General features: G+C 35.5%; 1 protein-coding gene across 2 annotated transcripts in view; it reads left to right on the plus strand.

The window, feature by feature from the left end:
- Positions 1 to 19,615, plus strand: part of LOC133629862 (cadherin-18) — a 278,024-nt gene that overhangs the window by 250,266 nt on the left and 8,143 nt on the right. For both annotated transcript variants that reach the window (XM_062020906.1, XM_062020907.1), the window contains exon 11: positions 15,678 to 15,929. In XM_062020906.1, coding sequence (XP_061876890.1) covers positions 15,678 to 15,929 — 252 coding nt within the window. The remainder of the gene's footprint in view (positions 1 to 15,677; positions 15,930 to 19,615) is intronic.

Below are 19,615 nucleotides of genomic sequence, written 5' to 3' on the forward strand. Positions count from 1 at the left end.
CTGAGTCAGCAACATTCGGGATGCTTTCTTCGGACACTATACGTCAGGTGTGGGCAAACCTATATCTGTATATTGTACAGTATTTTGTATTTTGTATAGTTAGTACAAGATTGCTTATTAATTTTATTGGACAGTAGTCTATTTCAATTCTTAGTTTTGTCTTTATTACCTCTTGTGTAATTTGTTTTTATCCCACATGTGTTCCCACTACCACACCTTAAATTGTAGTCCTTAATCTCCTTATATGCAAATATAATGACAATAAAGTCCATTCTATTCTATTCTTCTATTCCATGGGTGTCAAACTCTGGGCCGCGGGCCAAATTTGGCTCGCCGTGTAATTTCACTTGGCCCTTGAGGCGATATCAAATTAACACTAGAGCTGGCCCGCCGAGTATATACAGCGGCGGTGCCGCGGTAACACTGCATTCACCGCTAACTTGTGGCGGACATCATTGCACTTGAGGGCATATTTGCATTTTCATGCAGTTTTTTTAGCTTGTGGCGGACTGAGGAGTCCTCAGTCCGCCACAAGCTAAAACCCAGACCCGGGTCCTCAGTGAGGGGGGCGTGGTTTCTATCAAGTCCTGATTGAGGCTCTTTGTTAGTCTGACATTAAAGACATGGTTGCATGTTTCTCCTCAAAGCGCTAAAAGCCTACGTTTTCCCGCTCCATGATACGATTGAGCGCTCATTTACGTCAGGTTCACATACTGTACGTTCCTCGCTTCAGCAAAAGTTGACTTTTAAGTGGCGCCATTAGCGAGCGCTGACATCGCTATTAAATGTCAACGTGTGCGAGCGCCGCCCTCATTTCCCGCTACGTCACCCAGTCGCCACAGCGGGTGCATTTAAAAGGCGGGTCAAACAGCGGCAGAATGGACCGCTATTAAAAGCTACATAACCACTTTGCGACTAACTTGGTAAATTGTTCCACTCTGTTCTCATTATCTGTCACTTTGCGCTGACATTTCCCCGCATGGGAGAATGAAAAGGGAGGACCATCTTTAAATATCCTCCGTGCATAAATAGATCAATTGATTTCTGGAGCCATTCATTTTCCATACTAATAGGGCTCCTAAAATTACGGCTGATCAGCAGCGCTGGCGAAACAAGAGCTGGCGAGCGGTTGATGTGCAGGACGTTTAATTAGCCGTTATGTCGTTCGTGCTTTGAAAGGAGGGTTCGATTCCCAAACAAAGCGAGGTGTGCAAAAACGCTTCTGCATGCTTCGCCCTCAGCTTAAAAAAAAAGGCTGTATTGACGACTGTGTGTGTGGACATCAGCAGCAACACTTCATTGATTGGTCCGTCCATGATATCGGGGAACTGTGCCAAACGACTTTATGCTCTAATTAGCAGTGATGTTGTCCAAGCGATTATGTCACAATAACACATTAACTCATGTGATTAATCACACAAAATGATCACATTAATCATGCAATTAACTGTGGATGGTTACCTACGCATATGTTAGTGCAAAGACAATGAGGCCACGCCCACTGGCGTGCTCGCTGGCAAGTTTCGCTTCAAAATACACCGCCACGAGGCTGAAGATTAAGGAGTTACCAACTTTTGAGCAAAAAAAAACCCAACAACATACATTCAGGGAAAATATTTTTAAAATGTTGGTCTTTTTTCAAGTTAATTTCAATGAATAAATACAAACATTCGCTACACAGCTTAGTTTAAAGTTAATATAAATTACGCAAGCAAGTCATTGACTGTGATTAATCACGATTAATTAAAATTAAAAAAAAGTGTGATTAAATTGGTCAAACATTTTTTTTAGCAGCACTAAAACAAAATAAATTAATATATAATTACATTTTTAAATAAACCAAAAAAAGGCTTCGCTACACAGCTTAGTTTAAAGTTAATTTAAATTATGCAAGCAAGTCGTTTACTGTGAATAATTACAATTAATTAAAATAAAAATAAAAAGTGTGATTATATTGATCCCAAAAAAAATTTATCAGCACTAAAACAAAAATAAATGGATATATAAACATGTTTATAAATGAACAACAACAAAAAAAAAATGCATGCTTTGCTACACATCTTAAATTGCATCCTGGCGCTCTGCCAACTAAAATGTTAGCAAGTTTTGAGCAAATAAATGACACGTAATCAAATAAAACATCAATCAAATACCACGTTTTTTTAAAAAGTTAATTTAAATTATGCAAGCAAGTCATTTGCTGTGAATAATTGTGATTAATCCAAATTAGAAATGTGTGATTAAAATGATCAAAAAATAAAAACATTTTAGCAGCACTAACACAAACAAATACATTAATGAATAAATAAATACATTTATGAATAAACAAAACAATGCAGGCTTCACTACACATCTTAAAATAAAGCCTGAGGCGCTGCCAACTAGATAGACAAGATAAAAATGTTAGCAAGTTTTGAGCAAATAGAGATGCAATCAAGTAAAACTTAAATCAAATGTTTTTTTAAGTTAAATTATGCAAGCAAGTCATTTGCTGTGAATAATCACGATTATACACAATGTTTTAAATGTGTGATTAAAATGACCTAAAATTTATAATTTAGCAGCACTATCACAAACACAAATACATTTAGAAATAAACAAAACAATGCAGGTTTCCCTACACATCTTAAAATAAAGCCAGGCGCTATGCCAACTATCTACAAGATAAAATTGATTGAAAAATAATTATTTAGCAGCACCAAGAAGAATAAATAAATGAATAGATAGATAAATAAATTTAAGAATGAACAAAAAAATGGAGGCTTCACTACACATCTTAAAATAAAGCCTGAGGCGCTGCCAAATATTTACAAGATAAAAATGTTAGCAAGTTTTGAGCAAATAAATGACATGCATTCAAGAAAACTTTAATAAAATGTTGCGTTTAAAAAAAAAGTTTATTTAAATTATGCAAGCAAGCTATTTACTGTGATTAATCACGATTATTCAACATTCAAAAAGTGTGATTAAATTGGTGAAAAAATAATTATTCAGCACACTAACATAAATAAATAAATGAATTAATAAATAAATACATTCATGAATACACACGATAAAAATGTTAGCAAGATTTAAACGTCCATTCAAGTAAAACAGTTAAAAAAGATGGGGGCTTTTTTAACGTAGATTTAAATTGTCCAAGTGTGTCATTTACTGTGATTAATCACGATTAATCAACATTCAAAAAGTGTGATCAAATTGATTGAAAAATAATTATTTAGCAGCACAAAGAAGAATACATAAATTAATAGATGAATACATTTATGAATATAGAAAAAATTCAGGTTTCTCTACACATCTTAACATAAAGCCTAAGGCTCTGCCAACTATCTACAAGATAAAAATCTTAGCAAGTTTCGAGCAAATAAATGACATGCAGTCAAGTAAAACTTTAATCAAATGTTGCGTTTTTTAAAGATAATTCAGAATTATGCAAGCAAGTTATTTACTTTGATTATTAACAATTAATAAACACATTTAAAAGTATGATTAAATTGATCAAAAATAAAAATAATTTACTAGCACTAACACAAATAAATTAATGAAAAGATAGATACATTGAGAAAATAACCCTCTCAAAAAATGCATGCTGCGCTACACATCTTAAAATAAAGCCTTGCGCTCTTCTGTGTTAGCAAGCAAAGAAAAAACACATGCATTTAAGCAAAACATTTTTTAAGTGTTCCTGTGACATTTTCACAATAAAAGTTACAATATTGGGATCTTTTTGTTAAGTTCATTTAAATTATGCGAGCGAGTAACAACCAGTGATTAATCATGATTAATCCAAATTCAAAAGTGTGATTAATCTGATTTAAAACATACAATATATGACATCACAAGTAGGAAGTACAGTCTAAGTAAAGTTATAACCATGTGTAACTTTATATATTTGTGTATATTTCCCCTTGCAGCGTGTGCACTGCAAAAACTGAAATCTAAGTATGATGAAATATCTCAAATAAGGGTGATATTTGCTTATTTTCTGTCTGATAAGATAATTCTTCTCACTAAGCAGATTTGATGTTAGAGTGTTTTACTTGTTTTAAGTGTTTTTGTCCCAAATTATCGCAGTAATATATTATAGCTTGTTGCTGAGATTTTATGACCTATATTGAGTAAAACATGCTTGAAACTAGAATATCAACTGATGCAAAGCTGTGTCATCAACACTCATAAGTATAAAACTGCTTTTTCAAAGTAATAATTTCTTATTTCAAGCATGAACAATACATCATGACTTTGAAACAATTGTGTCTCATAAGTAAAACAGATGACAGCCAAATGGACTTTGCGGTTTTATTTTCAATGAAACAAGAGAAAATACGTACTCATATAGTAGTACAGTACAGTAAACGGACAGTTAATATTTAAACATTTAACATGTGACATTTTAAACTATTTCGAACAGAACTAGTTCATGCACATTCAGGTAAATTATTTCAAATTTTTTGTATACATATATATATATATCAGGGCTGTGAATCTTTGGGTGTCCCACGATTTGATTCAATATCGATTCTTGGGGTCACGATTCGATTCAAAATCGATTTTTCAATTCAACACGATTCTCGATTCAAAAACGATTTTTTCCCGTTTCAAAAGGATTCTCTATTCATTCAATACATAGGATTTCAGCAGGATCCACCCCAGTCTGCTGACATGCAAGCAGAGTAGTAGATTTTTGTAAAAAGCTTTTATAATTGTAAAGGACAATGTTTTATCAACTGATTGCAATAATGTAAATTTGTTTTAACTATTAAATGAACCAAAAATATGACTTATTTTATCTTTGTGAAAATATTGGTCACAGTGTGTTGTCAAGCTTAAGAGATGCGATGCAAGTGTAAGCCACTGTGACACTATTGTTCTTTTTTTTTTCTTTTTATAAATGTCTAATGATAATGTCAATGAGGGATTTTTAATCACTGCTATGTTGAAATTGTAACTAATATTGATACTGTTGTTGATAATATTCATTTTTGTTTCACTACTTTTTGTTTGTGCTGTGTCGTGTTTGTGTCTCCTCTCAATTGCTCTGTTCATTCCAGTTCTGAGTGTTGCTGGGTCGGGTTTGGTTTTGGAATTGGATTGCATTGTTATGGTATTGCTGTGTATTGTTTTGTTGGATTGATAAAAAAATAAAAAATAAAACATTTAAATAATAATTAAAAAAAAAAAAAAATCGATTTTTTAAAAATGAGAATCGATTCTGAATCGCACAACGTGAGAATCGCGATTCGAATTTGAATCGATTTTTTCTCACACCCCTAATATATATATATATATATATATATATATATATATATATATATATATATATATATATATATATATATATATATATATATATATATATATATATATATATATTCCTCGCGCACTAATAGACTGAAAGAGCAATGATGGGGCGAGGATGTCATGTTATCGATGGGAAAATGCATTTATAGACAATATGATTTGCCTGAGCGGCTAGTAGACCCCGAGGAGTAACAAGCGGTTGCCTTTCCATTAAGAAAAATAAACTCGTTTTTAGTGTAAGTTCGCTGATTTCAAGAAATGTAATGCCGGGCGCATATCATTATGTCAAGATAATGGCACTAGCATTTACTTAATTTAAGAATATTTTTCAACATATTGAGAAAAAAGGTCTCATTTTTTTTTTTCTATCAAGAAAAGTGCACTTGTTATTAGTCAATCAATCAATGTTTATTTATATAGCCCTAAATCACGAGTGTCTCAACAAGTGAGAATATACTTATTTTAAGGTCATTTTGGGTTCATTGAGGTTAGCTAATTTGACTTGTTTTGGAAAGTCTTGACAAGCCAAATTTTCTTGTTCTATTTGGAGATAATTTTCCTTAGTTCGAGTAAGGAAAATTACTTGAATATTTTTTGTATTTTTTTTTTCTTGTTATTGAACACTGACTTTTTGCAATGTGATATATATCTTCCTGTTTTTGGTCTGCTGCACCAAACAACCCTCACACAAATACTCCTCATGAGGATACACAGCAGCTACTAGAGTTACAGAAGAATTCATAATATTCTCATCAGATCCAATACAAAAATTCTGCTTTCACACAGGCAATTCTCAAATAATTGATGCACTGGTTAGCGAGTCTATTTATACCCACAAAATGTCATGTTCCTCCAGCGCACTAATGTCTGCTTCAGCACATCCGGTGGGACGTGGGGGGGTTGTGCTCCATCCACTTTAGTGAGCTCTCTAAGTGAAGCAAACGTGTCCTGGGAGTTCACTTTTTTTATTCTTCTCTGGCCAGAGAGTCTGCTCTGACACATCACAAAAATTGACAAAACTATTTTAAATAGCTGCAACATAATGGCACTTTAATTTTAACTCTAAGTAGATAGGATCTTTGATCCAAGACACAACTTACATTTAACTAAAATGTTATTTTCTTTGTGCTCGACAAAAGAAAAGTATTGAGAATGTCTCCATGTTAAAAAACTCGACTTCTGGCTTCGCCATGATGTCTTGTTAGTTGTTATGAGAGTAGCGTATGTGTGTGTGTGTGTGTGTGTGGCCCTTTAAGATATGACAGCATGAGAGGTGAGTGACGTCAGTGAGTGAGTGGGCGAGAGTGGTGAGGGAGCGGCGACAGTGAGTGTGTGTAGGTGCTCTAGCTTGGTGGATGGCTGCGTGCAATAAAGTCACAAAGTTGCAACAAACCGCCGGGCTCGTCATTCACCCTCAGCTGTAAAGACCCTCTTCCGGGTAAAGTGAAGGTTGTTAGACCCGAAGTACGGCTCTGGAGGAACGTCTCCCCTGCGGGGAGGCGTGCTTTCTGTGGGTGGGTGAAAGCACGCCTCTTCTTTTCCACCGGAGCGCTCCAATAAAACACACTCAGATATTCAGTTTCTAGCCGATACTACATACAAATAACGTAAAATAACGCAGTAACGCATCATGCAGTAACGGTAACTGAGTTACTGTATATAAAAAAATAACGTGTTAGATTACTAGTTACCGCCGAAACTAACGGCGTTACAGTAACGCGTTACTTAGTAACGCGTTAGTCCCAAAACTGGTGAACACCATGTAAAGAAATAAAATGACCGCATGCTTTTAATAGGATTCTGCACTGGCTGAACTGAAAAAATCCCAGAAATGTTCGAATTAATCGCGATTCTTTTTTTTTTAGCGAGTATTAATCGATAAAAAAATGCAAACATTTATTTGAATTATTATTAATATTTTTTTTTTTTAATTTGTCCTGTCCGGTTAATCATAGAACTGGTACCCAATGTTATTAAAAAAAAGTTGAGGATTCTGAATCAAATTGTTACCCCCAAGAATCGAATCGGAATCGTATAAATCGTTTAAAAGTTAATTTAAATTATTTAAGCAAGTCTTTTACTGTGATTAATCAATCAATCAATCAATTAAAGTTTACTTATATAGCCCTAAATCACGAGTGTCTCAAAGGGCTGCACAAGCCACAACGACATCCTCAGCTCAGATCCCACATCAAGGCAAGAAAAAACTCAACCCAACGGGATACAATGAGAAACTTTGGATAGATAGATAGATAGTACTTTATTGATTCCTTCAGGAGAGTTCCCTCAGGAAAATTTAAATTCCAGCAGCAGTGTACAAAATTGTAAAAAGTAAATAATGGGGGTATAAATGGAGACAAAATAGAAAAATATTACAATAGAATAAAAATAAAAAGCAACGATGAGAATAAAAATATAACAGTAAAATAAGAATATAACAAGAGAAACTAGGCAGTAGTGACCATGTTATGAAAAGTTTTTCACTGTTATTTTTTTGCATCCCCTGTCATCCTAGTACCCCCCCTACCCCCCAAGGAGGGGACCGCAGATGTGGGGAATCCCCACCCACCCCACCCTGGGCGACCGGTGCAATGGACGTCGAGTGGCTCTAGTATAATATTGTGAGAGTCAAGTCCATAGTGGATTAAAAAAGTGTGATTAAATTGGTCAAAAAATAATTATTCAGCAGCACTACCATAAATAATTTAATTAATAAATAAATATGTTTATGAATGCACAATATGCAAATGTTAGCAATTTTTAAACAAATTATGTCCATTCAGTTTTTGTAAAGATTGTTAAGTGATTAAAAAAAAAATATTTGAATTATTATTATTTTTATTTATTTTTATTTGTCCTGTCCAGTTAATTATAGAACTGGTACCCACTGTTATAAAAAAAAAAAAAGAAGAATCTTAATCGAATCGTTACCCCTAAGAATCGATTTGAATCGGAATCGTGAGTTGCCCAAATATACAAACTACTTCTATCAAGGCATGGTGGCCAAAAACCATGAATATGAATATTTTGATGATGACATTGTTAGCTTTGTGTTAGCTTGGTAACATAATATCACATCTGTTTATCTATGCCACAGGTGTCAAACTCAAGGCCCGGGGGCCAGATGTGGCCCGCCACTTAATTTTATTTGGCCCCTCGAAAGCCTGGAAATAATATGTATCAAAGTAAAGTTAAAGTTAAAGTACCACTAATAGTCACACACACACACACACACACACACACACACACACACTAGGTGTGGTGAAATTACTCTCTGCATCTGACCCATCCCCTTGTTCCACCCCCTGGGAGGTGAGGGGAGCAGTGAGCAGCAGCGGTGGCCACGCTCGGGAATCATTTTGGTAATTTAACCCCCAATTCCAAGCCTTTATGCTAACTGTAACTTGTCTTACTAAATGTATTATGTATTTCTATTTTGGGATAAAAAAAATACATGTACTCATGTAATCGCAAATTATGTTAACTCAGGGGTGTCAAACGTACGGCCAGGTTTTATCCGGTCCGCGGGATGAGTTTGCTAAGTATAAAAATGAGCTGAAATTTTTGAATGAAAGAAACTGCTGTTTTAAATGTGTCCACTGGATGTCGCAATAGCAATTATTTGTATGTATGTAGATGATGCTACATATGTAAAAAAAAAACACAAAAAAAAAAAAAGGAAAATGAGCAAACTACATAAATAACATTCTGTAATTTGATTTTGATATTATTTTTTGTATGATGATAGATTGAAAATTAACACCAATGAGTTGACTGATAAACATTATCACATAATTTATTCAGAAAGTACATATAATAACAAATAAGGGTAGAATACTACTAACCGCAACATGTAAGTGTAAAAAAAAAAAAAAACATGATTTGTACATTTTCAGAATGTGCTTGTTCTATTTTTAAACAAAGAAAACAATCTGAAGTTGTCTTTATTTTTAAGTTATCGTGCCGTGACTTTACCAGCCCGGCCCACTTGGGAGTAGATTTTTCTCCATGCGGCCCCCGATCTAAATTGAGTTTGACACCCCTGATCTATGCTTATGATGTATTTATTTCAGACATGTTTAATAAGTTACATAAGTAACACCATGCGCTGGAGAAATTAAACATATCTGAAAAGTAGTTCTGTAGGAAGAAGCAAAGTTTATAATTAATCTCACCCCTTCCTCGTGTCGTCTACTGATAATTAGTTCACACAGTAACTGTTATATGTTTAAATTAAGTTCACTTCCTGTGTAAAAGAAAGGAAAGTGTTAGAAGAAAATCCATGAATATCAATAAGTGATTAAAAAAACTAAACACGTACATTGCAACTAACTGAAAATGACTGAAAGCACCACTCGACATAGCAACTGACGCTGTGATCAAAGTTGGAATCGCCAAAAAAACACCTTTTAAGATATTCAACACTCTATGCCTTCTGTCGACTAAAGTGGATAGTCGATCCACCCGATTTGGCACGTTTCATGTGTCAGATAAACCGCGACAAATGGTGCCATCCATGATATATACAATACAGGCCAAAATTTTGTACACACCTTCTCCTCATTCAATGCATTTTCTTTATTTGCATGACTATTTACATTGTAAAATGTCACTGAAGGCATCACAACTATGAATGAACACATGTGGAGTTACGTACTTAACAAAAAAAGGTGAAATAACTGAAAACATGTTTTATATTCTAGTTTCTTCAAAATAGCCACCCTTTGCTCTGATTACTGCTTTGCACACTCTTGGCATTCTCTCGATGCGCTTCAAGAGGTAGTCACCTGAAAGGGTTTTCACGTCACAGGTGTCATAGTTGTGATGCCTTCATTGACAATCTACAATAAATAGTCATGAAAATAAAAAAAAACGCATTGAAATGAGAAGGTGTGTCCAAACTTTTGGCCTGTACTGTATGTATATATTTTTTTAATGTTTTGCTATTAGTGTCAAAATGTGTAGCGAACCCTACTAAAATTTTTTTTTTTTACGTTAGCTGGTTGAATTTTTGATTAAATGTATCACACTTTTTGAATTTGTATTAATTAAATGTATGTTAAGTAATTTTGATTAATCACATTAAATAACCTGTTTACATGATTTGAATTAACTTAATGTTGAATGTTTTACTTGAATGTACACTACCGTTCAAAAGTTTGGGGTCACCCAAACAATTTTGTGGAATATCCTTCATTTCTAAGAACAAGAATAGACTGTCGCGTTTCAGATGAAAGTTCTCTTTTTCTGGCCATTTTGAGCGTTTAATTGACCCCACAAATGTGATGCTCCAGAAACTCAATCTGCTCAAAGGAAGGTCAGTTTTGTAGCTTCTGTAACGAGCTAAACTGTTTTCAGATGTGTGAACATGATTGCACAAGGGTTTTCTAATCATCAATTAGCCTTCTGAGCCAATGAGCAAACACATTGTACCATTAGAACACTGGAGTGATAGTTGCTGGAAATGGGCCTCTATAAACTTATGTAATTATTGCACCAAAAACCAGACATTTGCAGCTAGAATAGTCATTTACCACATTGGCAATGTATAGAGTGTACTTCTTTAAAGTTAAGACTAGTTTAAAGTTATCTTCATTGAAAAATAAGGACATTTTAATGTGACCCCAAACTTTTGAACGGTAGTGTACGTCATTTATTCAGGATCTCTGCAGGTTTCAATAAGTCAAATTTATTTCAAAATCCATCATAAATAGAATTGAAGACCATTTCACATCCACACTGACAAAAAAATACGAAAGGACATGAAGGAAAATCAGGGACGCAGACTCAATTGTAACTGCTGTATATGAATGGGAAAAGGAAATGCTGCACTGAATTAAAAACACAGAATATTGGCAAATATCTCAACGGACATTTTTCGGATTCCACATTGAATTCCAATGCCTTCACGGCCAAAGTTGAAAAACCACAAACCACAACAAGATAGTGTCTCTGAAAGGGTCTGTTAGCACATCTGCTTATGCAAAATACTTCACTTCTGCACTGTTTTCCGCCCCAAGTTGTAAAAAAAAAAAAACAAGTGCAGACTGAGCAATTGAAGACGATGACAATTTTCAGCTCTTTTTGTATCACGTTGAAGTTGAAGTTGAACCAGTGAAGTTGGCACGTTGTGTAAATGGTAAATAAAAACAGAATACAATGATTTGCAAATCCTTTTCAACCTATATTCAATTGAATAGACTGCAAAGACAATATACCTAACGTTCGAACTGGAAAACGTTATTTTTTGCAATTAATAGCTCATTTGGAATTTGATGCTTGCAACATGTTTCAAAAAAGCTGGCACAAGTGGCAAAAAAGACTGAGAAAGTTGAGGACTGCTCATCAAACACTTATTTGGAACATCGCCACAGGTGAACAGGCTAATTGGGAAAAGGTGGGTACCATGATTGGGTATAAAAGCAGCTTCCATGAAATGCTCAGTCATTCACAAACAAGGATGGGGCGAGGGTCACCACTTTGTGAAAAAATGTGTGAGCAAATTGTCCAACAGTTTAAAAACAACATTTCTCAACGAGCTATTGCAAGAAATTTAGGGACTTCACCATATAAGGTCTGTAATGTCATCAAAAGGTTCAGAGAATCTGGAGAAATAACTGCACATAACATTGAATGCCTATGGTCTTGGATTCCTCAGGCGGTACTGCATCAAAAACCAACATCAATGTGTAAAGGATATCACCATATGGGCTCAGGAACACTTTAGAAAACCACTGTCAGTAACTACGGTTCGTCGCTACATCTGTAAGTGCAAGTTAAAACTCAACTATGTAAAGCCAACACCCAGAAACGCTGCCGGCTTTGCTGGGCCTGAGCTCATATAAGATGGACTGATGCAAAGTGAAAATGTGTTGTGGTCTGAAGAGTCCACATTTCAAATTGTTTTTGGAAACTGTGGACTTTGTGTCCTCCGGAACAGAGAGGAAAAGAACAATCCGGACTGTTCTAGGCGCAAAAGTAAGCAGGCCAGATGTTAGCAACATTAGCATCACAATGTGGGCTACATGCTAGTGTAACAGAGGCTATGTGGCCATGTGTATGTTGCTCAACCTCCCTCCCTGATAAACTTCATGAGCTACCGGGTTGATAGCCCAGGCTTTTAGCTCTGTAGTCAGCGCCCTCGCCTCTCATGCCGGTGACCTGGGTTCAAACACAAAGCAGTACACAACCGCTGCAGCAGCATCATGCTGAGGAAAATGTTCAAACGTACATCTCCATCAACTGTGGCTGACTGAAGGGTAGTTAGCAGACCTGTGTGCTTTATAAGATGTGTAGTGAAGCCTGGAGTAGGTTTTAAAATAGACCAAACAAGATCATACATTTTTCGTGTCACTTTTGTCCCAAGTGGGGACGAACTTGGTGTCCCCTGATGATGTAACGATGCAGCATGTGAGGCAGGAAGCGGCGGTTTTAGCGAGAAACGTGGGAGCACACTTCGCCTCCTAGCCTTTTTACCTGCACACGCGCGTGGTCCACCCACACCGTACAGGCTGAGGCTGTCACGCCGCGGCAATAATCAAGACCTGCGCCGTGCAGGCGGTGCAATGTGGAATTAGCATGTCGGAATTGAAGTGTGCTGCCGTGTTGTGGTCGGCACGGAGAGGATGCTCCGCACACACACACACACCCCACCATGCCTGCGTGCTGATTCGGTGATACGGCCAGTCCGATGTAATAAAGTCTGAAGTGTGCGTTGTCATTCCGACTGTCCGTCATTATAATTATTCAAAGATGGAGCCCAGATTGCAGAGGGAGGCCATGTGTCACAGCAGTGGCAGTGAGGGAGGATGGGGGGGGGGGGGGGGGGGGTTGCTTATGTGCTCTTGCTGTCCTGCATATTCAACATTAACATGAAAGTCGTTATCATGGAGACGTTTATATCCCGTGCCGGTTCGACATTTCATAAAATGATAATTGTGCTTTTTTTTTTTTAATTAAGGCAGACCATCTTAATTATTTTCTGTGCATAGGAGGCAGAAATGTTCCTTAGCACTTTCTCATGCAGTCCGAATTATGATGAAATTGAAAAAAAATTAAGTTGTTATACAGCAGAGCTGTCCAAAGTGCTGCCCGCAGCAAATGTTTCTTACGGCACATTCTAAAAAATACTATTAAAAAAAAAAACAACAACAAAAACATAAAAAGTGTAATGAGACAAAGTTGCAAAGTTGACTCTAATAACACATCCATGTGTCCTTGCTCAAGAAATAATAATGAATGAAAATCAATGGTGTCAGGAATTGACCTATTCAAGGCTCCAATTACATCACATCAAATATTTCACTTTGAAATATTTGGGGGAAAATATATACATAAAAAAAGTTTTATTTGACAAAAAAGGCATAAAACAAACAAATAAAACCCCATAAAAATGATAAAAACGTATAATTGGCAAAGTGATCTATAGTTGATCTAGATCAGGGGTCTTCAAACTACGGCCCGCGGGCCAGATACGGCCGCATCGTCCAAAATCTGGTCTGATCCCGAGTAAAAAAAACTTTTTTTTATTTTGTATTATTATTTACTAAATCTGTCCTTTCTCGCCCATCCATCAATCCATTTTCTACAGCTTGTTACTCTCGGGGTCTCCTAGCCGCTCAGGCAAATTATATTGTCTAATAATGCATCTTCCCATCGATAACGTGACATCGTCACACTCATGCCGCAGTGTCGCTCGTTCAGTTAACTAGTGCACAAGGGAAAAAAATGGCAAAATCGTGGGTGCACAGTTTTTAAAATCTATTTGACTTTTTTTTGTTCAGCGTAAGGAAAAGGCAGTTTGTCTAATCTGCAATGAGATAGATTGCGCATATATATATATATATATATATATATATATATATATATATATATATATATATATATATATATATATATATATATATATATATATATATATATATATATATATATATATATATATATTTAATTTCCCCTTGGGGATTAATAAAGTATTTTTGATTCTGATATATATATTTACAGTACATACACAGTATATATAGCATAGCCCTTGGCCTAATTTTTTTTAACCCAATGCAGCCCCCGGACCAAAAAGTTTGGGGACCCCTGAGACTTAAATGCTGAAAATAAAACAAATACAAATTAAAAAAAAAAGAGTGACTTAATTTTAACACTTTTATGAGTGGGGCTCCTTTTGGATCCTCATTAATTTTAGTGGGATTGTATTTTTTTTTAAACTGCAATTGCTCAAAAAAAATCTATATTCTTATGAATTACTGACTAACTTAAGGCTCCAATTACTTCACATCAAATATTCCACTTTTTGAACTTTTTGGGGGGAAAATATTGTATATTTTGTGTTTTTGCCAAAAAAAACAAGGGCATAAAACAAACAAATATATATATTTAAAAAAAACTTATAATCAACGGATAGTTCTAAAGTTGATCTTGAGAGTTAGGCGTAGAAAGTGAAAAAAAAAAAAAAAAGCAAAAAAATTGTTTTTAAACTATCATTGCTTAAAAATAATAACGAATCAAAATGAATGTTATTAACTTTTGACCCATTTAAGGCTCAAATTACTTCACATCAAATATTTTTTGAGGGGGATATATTGATTATTGTGTGTTTTTGCCATAAAAACAAGGTTTTCTCTGAAAAAAAAGTGCATGAAACGTTTTGAATATCGACTGATAGAACTGAAGTCTAGAGCAAAATCTGGAGTGTGGCCCAGGGGCCATTTGTGGACTGCAGCTCAAATTTTGTTGGCCCGCAGCATATTGTCAAAATAAAATCAAACAAAAAAAATACTTAAATGTAACAAAACAAAAGGTGAACTTTTAAAACTAATTATAATATGTTTTGTCACCTGTAACTGAAAGATGACACAAATGATTGTCTTAGAGATTTATATTTTTTTTTTTACAAAATAAAATATTTCAAAATGGCCCCGCATGCTTGGTAAAAAGTTTGGACACACCCGATCTAGAGATTGAATAATAAAAAAAACGAAACATTTTCAACATTGTTATGATTGAGACTAATCGTTTAAAAAATTGATAAACTGCATTGGTTTTGTAAATAAAGAATATCACAATGGCCCTTGCATGCTTTGGGAAATGTTTGGACACCGCAATCTAGAGATTGAATAATAATTAAAAATATATTATTGTATGATTATTTTTTACATTTTTATGATTGAGATCTTTAAAGGTTAAACAAAATGTATCTAAATATTGTATATAAAATGAAAACTATCAAATTGGCCACTGCATGCTTTGATTTTCCACTGTGCGGCCCCCAGTGGAAAAAGGTTTAGACCCCCCGGTTCTACAATATTTGGGTAAATAAAGGGCGATAATTGCCGACTCAACGTATCGTGGTGTTGTCGTTGCAGACAGCACGGCCAGCATCGTCGCCAGGCGGCGGCGCTTCAACCACCTGACCCAGGAGCTGTACGAGCTGGCCGTGGTGGTGTGGGACAGCGGGGAGCCGTCCCTGAGCGCCACCAGCACCCTGACCCTGCGCGTGTGCCCCTGCCAGCGCCACGGCAAGATCCGCATGTGCCAAGGCGAGGCCTTCCTGTCCTCGGCGGGCCTCAGCACGGGGGCGCTCATCGCCATCCTGTTGTGCATCGTCATCCTGCTAGGTGAGTGTGTGTGTGTGTGTGTGTGTGTGTGTGTGTGTGTGTGTGTGTGTGTGTGTGTGTGTGTGTGTGTGTGGACGGGGGGGGGGGGGTTTGGAGGGGTCTGAGTGGACTTTTAAAGGACACAGGTGGGCTACTGAATGAGGCTGAATGAAAGAAACCCGGAGGGCGCAGGGAAGAAAGAGAAGAGGTTGTGAAGGACACAGCGAGAGCAGGACATGAATAGAGATGCTGAGGAGAACAAAAGAAGACCGGAAGCGAGAGTGCAAGGTTATTACGGCTCCGAGAGAACCCTTGTCTCCCTCAGGTGACATTCTTTGTATGTTCTCTTGAGGGACACAGGTCAGCTGGGGCCTATCCTACCTGTCTCTGACATAGTGCTATCCTGTGTTTGAGCCACTTTTATGCTACCGATTCCTATACCGATCATCCACGAGTGATATCAGCCGATACCGATGACATGTATTAACTGTACATGTTTCGATGTGTTTATGGGGAGTGCTATTGACGGTTTAACAATAGGAGCACAATATGTATACATATACAAAATGACTAATTACGAGCAAAAACTACCATCTATCCGGGGTGTCATAAAAAAAGACTTTCAAATTAAATGTGATTCTTATTTGTAACGATTCTTAATCGATTCATAAAAATCCAAAATAGATTAAAACATTTTATTTATTTATTTATTTTAACCTGACCTGTCCAACCAGGAAAATCCTATAGTTGATGTAGATCAGGGGTGTCCAAAGTGCAGCCCGGGGGCCATTTGCGGCCCGCAGGTCATTGTTTAACGGCCCCACGGCACATTTTAAAAATATGATTGGAAAAAATTTAAAACATGAAAAATGGTATAAAAGAGCAAACAGGTGAAATGTAACAAGAAAATGTTGCAATGTTTACTCTAATAACACAAAGCTGCCATGCAGGCTGTTTCTTTCTTTAAAAAATAATAATGAATCAAAATCAATGTCATTATGAATTATTGACCTATTCAAGGCTCCAATTATGTCACATTAAATATTCCACTTTGAGATATTTTTTTGAGAAAATGTTGCATATTTTGTGTTTGCCATATAAAAAACTGAGCTGTTTTTTTTTTAAAGAAGGGCCTCAAACGAACAAACAAAAAACATAAACAACAATAAAATGTATAATTGGCGGATAGATCTGAAGTTGAGATTATTGTGTTAAAAGTAAACAGTAAAAAAAATGTATAATTTATGTTTACACTTTAATGAGTAGGACCCTTTTGGATCCCCAATAATGTTAGTGTGATTTGTTTTTAAGTGTCATTGCTCAAAAAATAATAATAATAGTTTGAGTTATTGACCTTTTTAAGGCTCCAATTATTATATAATGTCAAATATTCCACTTAAAAATTTTATTGGGTGAAATTATTGCATATTTTGTGTTTTTTCCATAAAAAAATGGGTTTTCTTTGACAAAAAGAGCATACAACTTAAATCTTTAAAAACGTTATATTGACAGATAGACCTAATGTTTATCTAGAGATTTAAAACTTGAATAATAATAAAAATAATAATACTGAATAATGACATTTTTTATATTTTTTTGACCAAAACCCTTTGGGGTCCCCGGGATGAAGCTTGAGTGAAGGCCTAAATGTATATTTTTTATACATATATTGTATTGGTTTTTTAAATACAAAATATCAAAATGGCCCCTGCTTGCTTTGATTTTTCAGTGTGCGGCCCTCAGTGGAAAAAGTTTGGACACCCCTGATGTAGATGATCATATCTGCTGTATGGATTTACTTTAGAACAGAGAAGTGTGGGGTACTTCTCTGGTTGCCTTATTTGTATTTGACTTTATTAAATGTTTGGGTAGAATTTTATTAAACAAAACCAGTTTTATTTCAAGTAAAATAAAAATGTATGTTTACCTATTTAATGGAGGAATGTGCAGTATATGTATATGTTAGGTCAGGAAAAAAAACACAGAGGCTATTTCATCCCTACAAGCCTGTTTTGCAGGTTTCCCTGCTCTTCAGGGGAGTTCCCTGAAGAGCAGGGAAACCTGTTTTTTTCCTGACCTAACGTATATTCCGCTCTACCCCGGTATTGAGCACTGTATAACGGGTAAACCACAGTAACTTTGACTATATATATATATATATATATATTAGGGGTGTAACGGTACACAAAAATGTCGGTTCTGTACGTACCTCGGTTTAGAGGTCACGGCAAAATCTTCCACCAAAAATATTTTTCTTAGTGGAATATTTGATGTGAAGTAATCGGAACCTAGGATAGGTCAATAATTCATAATTACATTGATTTTGATTCAATATTATGTTTTGAGCAATGACAGTTTGAAAGAAAAAAAAAACAGCTTTGTTTTATTAGTCAACATTGCAACTTTTTATAAATTACATTTAACCTTTAAGCTTTTTTATTCCACTTTTGTTATGTTTTTGTTTATTTTAATAGTATTTTTAGAATGTGCCGCGGGCCTTTAAAACATTAGCTGTGGGCCGCAAATGGCCTCCGGGACACACTTTTGACACCCCTGCTATAGATAATAAAAAATATAATCTGATAAATCTACGGACACCCCTAATATATATATTAGGGCTGTGGATCTTTGGGTGTCCCACGATTCGATTCAATATCGATTCTTGGGGTCACGATTCGATTCAAAATCGATTTTTTTCGATTCAACACGATTCTCGATTCAAAAACGATATTTTCCCCGATTCAAAAGGATTCTCTATTCATTCAATACATAGGATTTCAGCAGGATCTACCCCAGTCTGCTGACATGCAAGCAGAGTAGTAGATTTTTGTAAAAAGATTTTATAATTGTAAAGGACAATGTTTTATCAACTGATTGCAATAATGTAAATTTGTTTTAACTATTAAATGAACCAAAAATATGACTTATTTTATCTTTGTGAAAATATTGGACACAGTGTGTTGTCAAGCTTATGAGATGCGATGCAAGTGTAAGCCACTGTGACACTATTGTTCTTTTTTTTAATTTTTTATAAATGTCTAATGGTAATGTCAATGAGGGATTTTTAATCACTGCTATGTTGAAATTGTAACTAATATTGATACTGTTGTTGATAATATTCATTTTTGTTTCACTACTTTTGGATTGTTCTGTGTCGTGTTTGTGTCTTCTCTCAATTGCTCTGTTTATTGCAGTTCTGAGTGTTGCTGGGTCGGGTTTGGTTTTGGAATTGGATTGCATTGTTATGGTATTGCTGTGTATTGTTTTGTTGGATTGATAAAAAAAAAAAAACAACAACATTTAAATAATTTTTTTTTTTTAAATCGATTTTTTAAAAATGAGAATCGATTCTGAATCACACAACGTGAGAATCGTGATTCGAATTGAAATCAATTTTTTCCCACACCCCTAATTATATATATATATATATATATATATAAATTGTCTATTTATATATGTATTTATTTTTTCATAATATCAAAATAGCCCCGCATGACGTGACTTTTTAGTGAAAAAAAGTTTAGTCCTCCCTGGTCTCCCACATGCGACCAAACACACACAGGCGCAACATGCAAACTCGCCAAATGGGGATTCAAACCCCTCGATGGCCGTCATGCTAACCGCGGGTCCACCGTGCACTTAAGCCGACGGTCCAGAATAATTCACGGAAAAGTTCCCTCCTGAAGGCATCAATACTTTTGTGGTCA

The sequence above is a fragment of the Entelurus aequoreus genome, linkage group LG15, assembly GCF_033978785.1.
Source record: "Entelurus aequoreus isolate RoL-2023_Sb linkage group LG15, RoL_Eaeq_v1.1, whole genome shotgun sequence".
NCBI lineage: Eukaryota > Metazoa > Chordata > Actinopteri > Syngnathiformes > Syngnathidae > Entelurus > Entelurus aequoreus.